Genomic DNA, 10,337 nt, shown 5'->3' with positions numbered 1-10,337 from the left:
TATTGTTCAAGTTGTGAGTGGTGGTATAATTACACTCCTAGTATTTGACAGGTTGAGGCAGGAGGATCTCCATGAGTTCAAGGCCAGCCTGGGCTACATAGTGAGTTCAAGGCCAGTCAGAACTACTTAATGAGACCCTGTGTCAAAACAAACAAAAAAACTAAAATATATATAAAATTTACCACGTAATTCTGCTTTCTGCTGGGATGTTACTTCTATATTCTATATGCACGTAGGGATTCTGTTTATTCCCAGAACAATGGTCCTGAACATCTAATATGCATGCAATGTTTTTTGTCTGATGGTGAATAATATTGAGCTAAAAGAAAATACTGGAAGTCTTATATGCAGGATTAAAATTTATAAAATAGGGATTGGGGGGATTGCTCAGTGGAATAAGTGCTTCTCTGACTAGTGCAAGGGCCTGAGTTCAATCCCTGGTTCCGAAAAAAAAAAATTACAAAATATCCTCCTTAGGACTGTCATTTATCCCATTTAAAATTATTGCTGTTTTATTTGAATTCAATCCAACAGCTATTTCTGCAATTCTTTGTGTTACCATTGCCTGTGGATTTTTATTGAAAATATTGCTTAGGATATTATTTGAAGTGTATTCCTCAATCCATGGAGGGTGAAGAGATGACTAACTTTATACTTAAAGTATGAAGAGTAATGGATTAATCATAGCACACATTTTTATTTTTATGGCTTCTTACTTTTATTTAGCTATATGACAAGCCAGCTCTGTCTACTACAATCTAACCTGCACACAAAGCAAGAATTGGATAAGACACCATCACAACACATTAGGTGAAATGCATTCTGTCCTTTGACACCAACACTGAAATAGGCTCTCAGAATATCATTGTATGTGTGGCTACATTTTTTACTGGCAAATATATATATTAGCATCTGAACAGGTTTACCAACTTCCATGTAGAATGCTTTTCTTACAGTTTTACTCAGAATAACTAGGATCTCAATGAAGAAAAAAGTAATAAGAAATTATTAGTAAAAATGATTCATTTGGCCATGCATGGTGGCACACCCCTATCATCCCAGAACTCAGGAGGCTGAGGCAGGAAGGTTTGTTTCAAGTTTGAGACCAGCGTAGGCTACAAAGTGAGCCCATGGCTAGCCTGAAGTGCATAATGAGACCCTGCCTCAAACACACACACACACACACACACACACACACACACACACACACACACAAATGGCTTATTTAGCTTTATTAACAGAGGTAGATTTTAATGAAATTACTTTAATGCGATCAACTTTTTAAAATATAAAAGTGATTTCATTGAAAAAAAAGCCTAGTAAGTTCAGTGGTAAAAGTAAGTTGCCCAGTTTCCTCCTTAGACTAAATCTTTACTGATGGTGTTTTCCCTGGTATCTTTTAGGGTTTTGTACTCTCTGAATTCTGTGAATGAAACCTGGTGGCTTCAGAGAGGTGGGAAGTATGCCCTCTGTCCTGGGGCTCTGCAGCGTAACCCCCACTTCAGTGCCTCACAAAACCTTTACTGTTGACCCAATGAATGTAGGGGATAAGCAAGGTATCCTTGCGAACCTTATTTTTCTACTATACATCTAATATTTTAGGAGAAAAAACCCAAGGCAGATAAAATACTGGGTTGTTGGAAATTTACTCCCTTTTTAAAAAATCAGTGTCAGGTATTGATTTTTACTTGGCTGTTGTCAATGCACGTACACGTACTACTCTGGAATCTGTTTATTTCAAATGATCAGACATTGGTTTACTGCCTCTCTGTGTGCTACAATAACAACTAAACTGATGTATGTGACTATTTGTGACTGCAGTATGAATGAACAGATTTTATTTCAGTCTAAAAACTTCCCTCAATATCTTAATTTCTACATGAAGTTCCTCTCTTTTTTAAATTTGATATGAACATGGCAAAACTTATGGGCAGAGAGATCTAAAGTGTTAGTAAATGACTCGGCCTGTCATCTGGACATGGTTTTGCTTTTGGATATAAAGTGTGAGCTCTCCATCTACTTACCATTTATGGATCTAATGTCCCACATGTGAGCTGTTTCTGGTGGCTGGTCCAAGACACAGAAGGTGAAGGGAAGCCCATAGGAAGAGTCGCTGACGTAGATGAGGACTGATGGAGAGTTAGTGCAGATGATATTTCTTTCTGAGTAGATGACTGGACAGTAATCGTTGACATCAGGAACCTCAATACAGATGGTTCCAGTGGCGGTCTTCCTGGAGCCATCTGAAAAGTAAAGCCACACAAAGGTCCATGCAGGGCAACGCTGTTGGGAGCAGTTCTCTCTCTGTAGCTCAGGGCAATACTGCGGCCTTAGCACCACAGTGACTGACTCGCAGGGCCTGACAGGTGCCTCAGTGAGCTGTTCCGGTCACACTGCCTTCTTCTGAACTTTGTTGGACAGTGTTTTTCCTTATCTCAAGACTCTTGGGCATTCTGTTCACTCTTCCTAAAATGTCTTTCATGTGCATTCAACTTCTCAGTTTTGTTTTCATACCAATTCCTACGCATCTTACGATGGAAAACGAAGACTCCTTCTTCCGAGAAGGCTCACTGCATTGTATTCTCACTGTGTTCCAGTGAATTAGACTCCCCATCAGCAGATAGCCTTCCTTTCAGGATGTTTCAGGATGTCTATCTGGCCTGTGTTTGCCTAAAAGCTACAACTGCATCAAGTGATTTTTACTTTCTGTTGTTGTTGTAATTCTATTTTATTTGTCTAAACTTAACATTTCTGAAAGCAAATCTAAATCTATTATGTTTTTCTTCTCTAATCTATTTGAGACAATTTTTTTGTTAGTGTAATTTACTAGAAAAGGCAGAGGCTAAGTATTAGGGTTCTGGTATATGTTTTGTGATAGTGATAGTGAATAAGTAGTTTTTTTTTTAACCCTGAAAAGAAGTTGAGTCTTCTTACTTGTAATCTAGAACACTACCATCTCTGTGGCACTTTACAAGGTTATTTTCTAAAGAGTTAATAAAGTTCTTTTTTTTTCTTGATCTTTTTTATTTATTCGGCATAGGGTCTTGCTACTCAGCTTGGACTTATAATGATCCTCCTGTCTCAGCCTCCCCAGTGCTGAGATTTCAGGAGTGTGTCACCACACCCAGTATCGGAGCTGGCATAGCATGCGGTACTGGGGATTGAACCCTGGTCCTTATGCTTGCGAGGCAGGCACTTAGACCTCCGAGCTAACTCCTCAGCATGAAATTTTTTTAAAGATTATTTTTTTTTGTGCCTCAGTACTAGTGTGACTGAGTTAATCAAATGATAATAAGCCAGCAGTTCCATCCACACTCTGCATGGCTCTGTACTCCTGTGCTCATAGCTATTCAGTACTGCCCTTTCTAGGCCAATGTGTCTATCCATGCAGTATCTCCCTAGAGAGACATCAGATTCTTGCAGAGACTTTCTATTCCTCATTCTCTGATTCTCGATGGACTCCTGATGTGACAACCGAAGTACGGCTCCTGCTCTCCAGTGCATCTTCTTGTCCCTCTCACTCTGCCTTTTCTCTTGGTGGCGACACATCCTGCTGCAAGCAGAACCATCTGGGTAGCTCTGTGCCAGCGCAGGTGCTCAGCACCGGTGATAAGCAGTGAACTTTTGATTTTCTCCTCCTATGTTTTGGTAACATTTTCTCTCTCCTAATTCACCTTTTGTAGTAGTTTTTGAAGTTTTTCACTCATTGCCAATATGTAAACACTAGATGTGATCAACTTGGGTAAAATCCATTTTAGAAACAGATCTTCTGGAATACTGGTAATAAAACGACAGTATTTTTATATGATGGACCCAGATTTTAACGTAACGTCCTCAGGATAAAGATGTGAGTCTACAGACAAATGGATTAAGTTTATCAGGATTTCTAATGCCGCTCATTTAGACTTGTCTTGATTTGGCTCCTGGAAAGGTCACATATAAACTTAAACCAGACCTGTTTTATATTTGACATGCATTTGGGGCCTCTCTCTTTCCCTTTGTTCCTGGTTGTTACTGACCTTTCTCTGTTTTGTTCTGTAGCAGCTAGTTTCCTAGACACCACTGATAAGTAAATAAATCATTAACTATTGATAAATAAATTCCTGTTTCTATTCACCAAGGAGAATGTGTAATAGATTTTTGCATGTGAGAAATGGCTCCATTCCAGTTAATTCAGTGCATGTGAACTCATGATTTTTTATTTTGGATCTTATATTTGGAATAGCCTTGCACTTTCTTGGTCCATAACAACTTACTATGAATGATATATCTAACCAAGCAACACTCAGTCACATTTGTCATTATAGCCCAGGCACTAACATAACTACTGCTGGGGACACTGCCCCACTGCCAGGTGGTCCCACAGTGAGCTTTGACCACACCCCGTGGCCCTCCTTTCAGGCAAACATTCCTGACATACTCTACAGCTGAGATCAACTTTACTTAAGGGATGAGGTTATAAAAAGAAACTCAATTTTATCTTTACCTCTTGGGTTTTATAAGGTAAGCCAGATATATTTTTTTTTGGAAGTAAGCAAAATAAACGATAACTTAAGTGTAAATTACAAGTGTAACTAAATTTAGTTCTTGATCTGAGGTACTTAGAACTTTAAGTCATGTTCGCACCACTAACTGATGCATTATGCATTATTCAAATATCAAAATTAGAATAATACTATGTATCATGGTTAAAATGTAAGAGCCCACATTTTGTTAACATATTGAAAAGATGTTTTCTTACCATCTATAGCCAGGATCTCTGCTGTGTACATCCCATTGATAATGTATTTTGACTTCTTATCAAATTCCCTAGAAAATTGTATCTCACCAGTCCTTGAATCAACTTTTAACCAGCTGCCTGCATCACGCCCTATGATATACCTGTTTTTGAATAAATAAGTTCATAATTATGTTTGTAGGAAAATTAGTACTTTTCAAATCACACAAGAGCTACAATGTGATCAACTTACATATTGTGTCTGTGTGCTTTGCAGTGTCAATTCTTTTGATTTACATGGGTGATGGAGAAGATGGTTAAGTGTGCTACATGTGTGTTCAATTGCTCAGATTAAACCCATTCATCTGCATAATCAATACACATTAATGAAATGAAAACATAAAATATACCTGTTGATGGAAATCCCATATTAAATATACTAATGCACAGGTTTACAATAGTTTTGAAAGTTCTTACACACACATATATATATATATATATATATATATATATATTGTTTTTTTTTGGTGATACTGGGGCTTGAACTCAGGACCTTGCACTTGCCAGGCAGGCAGGCACTTAGGCCACTGAGCTATAGCCCCAGCCCTACACTTACATTCTTATAGTTCTTAGCATAATTAAAATGTATGAGTTTATTTTGAATCTATTTGTTGCATCACAGCAATATCAAATATATTTTATTAAGGTCAAAGATTACATTTTTATATGTGGGGCCCTTGGTATGTTTACTGTAGAGTTGAGGGCATGTTCTCACTGTGGGCAGATTCAAGAGCTCGAGCGTCCTCTGTTGGCTTCTCTGTTTGGGATTTGTTCCAATGACAGATTATAGTGCTTGACCTAATTGGAAGACTTGGTTCTCTGTACCAGGCACAATTTCCAAACTTTAGTTCATTTATTTGCTACTTTTTCCTTTTTCTCTACTTACTCACTTCATAATTTTCTAGAATCTGTGAACTTGTGAGCTGGTTAAACAGTTAACATCAAAATAATTTATAAGTTAGTAGACTTTCTTCATTCCAAAAACTATTGAAGGAAGGGAAGGAAAGGGAAAGAGATGGGAAGTATGAAGAAAAGAACTATTATTTCCTAAATGATTTCCAGAACATTTCATTAGTCCTAATATCTAATATTCTTTACACTTGCCTTTCTTTTTCTCTGTTATGATTTTCTTTGTCCTATCAAATTTCTGAAACACCTGTGATTTAGATGCTTTCATTGTTTCTTCCTCTTATGTTAAGCAGAGGGTAGAAATGAATAATCAAGTCATCAATACCCACAAGTTTAAGGAAACAGTGACTCATTTTTTATAATATGTTATTTGATGTAATATGGCATAATCAGGCCCAGTCCAGGGTTCTACAACCCACCCCTAAAGATCAAAGTCACTCTTCGAGTAATTTACATAGTTCTTTGATCTTACAATTGTTCTTGAGATACAATCATATAATTGACCACAGCCTTTCCACTCTCTAAAACACTTAAAATACTAAGAAAATTCATATTTTATAATAGTCTTCTGAAACAAACAAGAGGAACAAATCAAAATTCTGAAAGTATTACAACCAACATGTACTAGCACAAACGACATACGTTCACACCGGCCTGATGCAGGCCATGAAGAGGAGCACATTATGGCTAGTACCTGACATCTGTCGCAGGATTTCCTGTATCCAAATCGATGGCGGTGTAGGTGCCAAGCACATGGGTCAGTAAGGAATGTCCTGCTATTCCTTCTCGTATGCTGAACGTCTTGGAACTTGGATGAAACATGGGTCCTTCTCTTACGTTAATAATCTGAATCCTTATGGGTGTCGAGTGCATCCGGAATTGAGAAGCAACAGAGTGGTGGAATTCAGCTTGGTTTTTGACTCCAATGTTAAGAAGAACGTTAGGCATGTCTTCATAATCCAACATCTGAAGTGGGGGAAAGTGAAAGACTGAATCACGGAAGGACCGCTTGGTAGAATAAAGAGGTGGCAAGCAAGCCATACTGTAGAAGAAGGTACAGGAATGATACAAGGTAGACTGTGAATTTAAAAAATTAGTTATTATTGCATTAGATATTTTAGATATTGTCACTATTGTGACATCATCACGTACATAGGTCATTTAAGCCCATGACTTTAAATGGTAGTCCCATTTTGAAGTTTTAAATTTCTTATATAAGAATTCTAAAACAGAATAATGTGTGTTTTAAAACTGTCTATGAAAAATGAAAAATAAATTTAGAATATGATAAAAAATGTTGACAACTGTTATGTGAGTAAATAGGATTCAGACTTCCTTGTCAGACTTTACATCTGAGAATCTCTTGAAGGCATTAGCAACAGAATCAAGGAGCCAGTACGTATGATGCCATTAAACATGTGATTACTTTTTTAAATGATGTAAACAAATCTAAACAAGTCATGATTGTTACAGCCAGCCCTACACTATAATTGCATTGAGGTCTGGAGGACAAGAGTCCTGTATAGGGGTCATTCAGATGAGTAAGTCCCTCACCCCGAGAGAAGCCACCTTTGAACTGAGTTTCCTGGGAAAAGGCAAACAGAATCTTTTTATTTCAGAATGAATGATACAGCAACATGAAAAGTTACAAGTGGACACACCATTGTGCGGCAGGGTGGGCTGGCTAATGTGTCCGCAGTCTTCTGGAAGAATCTACCACTCACAACCCATTTGCCAATGACAGAGGTCAAAATATCGGATCCCTCCCCCCGGGAAATGTAATATCACTGTTGTTTTCTTGGATTTTTAATGGTAAATTTTTCAGAAGAGTTAAAAAAATGTCAGAAATATTTACAGCAATTCATTTTGGTTTTTGTTTGGAATGGCCCAGTATGGTTCACTTGAATTTCATCTAAGATCTGGAGGTTTGAGATGTTGATTTTTTTAATACATGTTTTTATGCATGAGCCTATAATACCTGGTCTTCTGATCTACTGAACATCATGGACAAAGTCTCATGATGCTTAGCACAGAAGTATACATGAATTTAGGTGAATTTTCATCCAGAAGAAATACCTCTTCTAGAACTCAATTTTTTTCTTTTATTTTAAAAGACATTCATTTATTTGGTACAGGGTCTTGCTACACAGCTCAGACTCAGTGATCCTCCTGTCTCAGCCTCCCCAGTGCTGGGATTACAGGCATGTACCACCACGGCCAGTTTCAGTGGCCGGCATGGCATGGGGTCAGGGCAGTATGCGGTACCAGGGACCAAACCCTGGTCCTTGTGCTTGCCAGGCAGGTGCTTAGACTGCCGAGCTATCTCCCTGGCCTCAATTTTTATTTTCTTGAATGTCACATTAACTTTAAACAAAGGAGAAAGTTGCAAAATGTATTGTGAAAGAGAAGTGTCTTGGGATTACTTTTAAGTACACACAAATATACTCTTAATTATCATGTGATCAAGTACATTAATATGTGGCTAAAGTTGTATCAGTTATAGAAATTCACAGACTTTTGGGACAGTAAGTTGATCACAGGCCAATATTCTCTCTAGCAGGCTGGATAACAAAAAACAGTAGCGGAAAGGCAGAAGGTTGCATTAGCACTTTGCCGGCCAGGCTCCTTATCAAGGGTTTCTGATTGTGTCTACAGGGCTATGATTTACAAAGAGTAATATAAACAGTTATTTACTCAGAGTCCTCTCATCAGCTGAAAAGAGAGGCTGGAAGAAAAGCTTGTTCCCTGCCAATCGAAGTATGGCTGGAAAATAACCACTCAGTGAGGTCACGGAAATATGTTACAGGGGCGCTCTGAAACAGGGCTCCGGAGAGAACTCTCCCAGAAATGGGTTAGGCTTCGGGCAGTGTTTTTGCTTCAGTAAAATTTAATGTGGAAGCTAAGCTGTTAGATTCTCACTCTGTTTGTTTGTTTTGTTTTACTTTCTTTCTTTCTTTCTTTTTTTTTTCTACTATGATAAGAGGATCCTGATACATTTAGGGGAATCTTCATACATTTTAGAGCTAAGTATAAAAGAAGTAGGAGACTTGAAATCTCCATCCACAAGGAGTGTTTGTGACAGTTTCATTGTGGCGGGGGGCTGAGGCAATGGTTATTTATCTGGTAGAATGTACATGTTCTACTTTATTAGGAGAGGCCGTTGGGGGCACATACAGGTGGAGGTTTTGGAGACGAACAGATTCCAACAGAAAATCTCAGGGCTCTAGTTCTTTCCTATATCTCCTACCCTAACCCCAATGCATAAACGCAGTACTTAAACAGAACTTTGGAATCAGAGAGGCCTGGTGGAATCATGTCTTTGTACTTTTCCTTCTAAATGAATGGAAACAAGTTAGCCTTCCTCTTTGGTTTTGTTTCACTTGCTAGGAAAGGAAAAGCAATCATTAAATTTTCATCCCAGAGTTGTGAGGATTAAGTGAGGTAAAATATACAAAGCTTCAAGGAAGAAAATATGCCAAATAGTCATGGTTGTACCATAATTGCTCAATAATATTTAGTTAAATGTTTAGTTAAGATTATTGAAGTATGGACAACCAGTATGTTTTGTTAGAATTCCATGTGGTGTTTTGCTTTTTTTTTTTTTTTGATGTTGAAGTGAAAGTGTGGACACACATGTACACATACACATAGACCCTGGGTCAGGTTCTGAAGACAGAGTTGTTTACATGCAAAGCTCTTACTACTATTTTAGTAGTTTGAAAAACATACCAAAACCAAACAATAGTTATGTATTATTAGATGCCATGCTTACTAAGTCAACACTCAAAATCAGTAGCATTCCTATACACAAATAACAAACTCACTGAGAGAGAAATTAAGGGACACCAACTTTTAAAATAGTACTACTAAAAAAGAAGTACTTAGGGATCAACATAATGAGGTTCGAACTCCAGCAACCTGAGGCTGAGGGATCAACATAATGAAGGAAGTCAAAGACCTTTACATTGAAAACTACAGTACTCTGAAAAAGGAGCTCAAGAGGATACCTTGTTCTTGGGTATGAAGAACCCACACAGTGAAAATGGCCATGCTTCCAAAATTCTTACACAGATAGAAAGCCATCCTAAGCAAAATACTAACAGCGTATCTCACAGAATGGGAGAAAAATAACTCTAAAATTCATCTGAAACCTGAAGAGACTGAAAATAGCAAAAGTAATTCTGGGCAACAAAGGCAAGGCAGGGTCATCACAAGCCTTGACTAAAATTATATTACAAAGCTACTGTGAAAAAACCACCATGGCCCTGGCACAAAAACAAATCCCCAAATCAGTAAAACACATTAGAAGATGCAGGAGCAACTCCAGATACACTCAGCCACCCTATCTTTGACAAAGGAGCGAAACACCATCACTAGAAGGAAGATAACATCTCAGTACATGGTGGTAGCAAAGCTGGCTTTCTACGTGCTGAAGACTAGAACTAGAGCTGTATGGTTCATCATGCACTAAACTAAAACTGAAATGGATCAAAGACCTAAATATTAAAATGAAAACATTCAATCTGCTGGAAGATAGACTAGGTTGAACTCTTGAAGACACTAGTGTAGGCAAAGCCTTTATCAACAATGCCAGCCATATAGGAACTACCACAAAGAATCAGCAATTAGAATCTCACTTTATTAAAAAGCT

General features: G+C 37.9%; 1 protein-coding gene across 1 annotated transcript in view; it reads right to left on the bottom strand.

Annotated features, from left to right (window-relative positions):
* Dsg4 (desmoglein 4) overlaps window positions 1-10,337 on the bottom strand; it is a 38,961-nt gene that overhangs the window by 7,307 nt on the left and 21,317 nt on the right. Inside the window, exons 10-12 of the mRNA XM_004623700.1 lie at window positions 6,381-6,652; window positions 4,742-4,881; window positions 2,025-2,243 (exon numbers count right to left, since the gene is read on the bottom strand). Coding sequence (XP_004623757.1) covers window positions 2,025-2,243; window positions 4,742-4,881; window positions 6,381-6,652 — 631 coding nt within the window. The remainder of the gene's footprint in view (window positions 1-2,024; window positions 2,244-4,741; window positions 4,882-6,380; window positions 6,653-10,337) is intronic.

The sequence above is a fragment of the Octodon degus genome, unplaced genomic scaffold (genome assembly GCF_000260255.1).
Source record: "Octodon degus isolate 3935 unplaced genomic scaffold, OctDeg1.0 scaffold00003, whole genome shotgun sequence".
NCBI lineage: Eukaryota > Metazoa > Chordata > Mammalia > Rodentia > Octodontidae > Octodon > Octodon degus.
The sequence above is the reverse complement of the archived record's forward strand: the minus strand, read 5'-3'. Positions and strand labels throughout refer to the sequence as shown.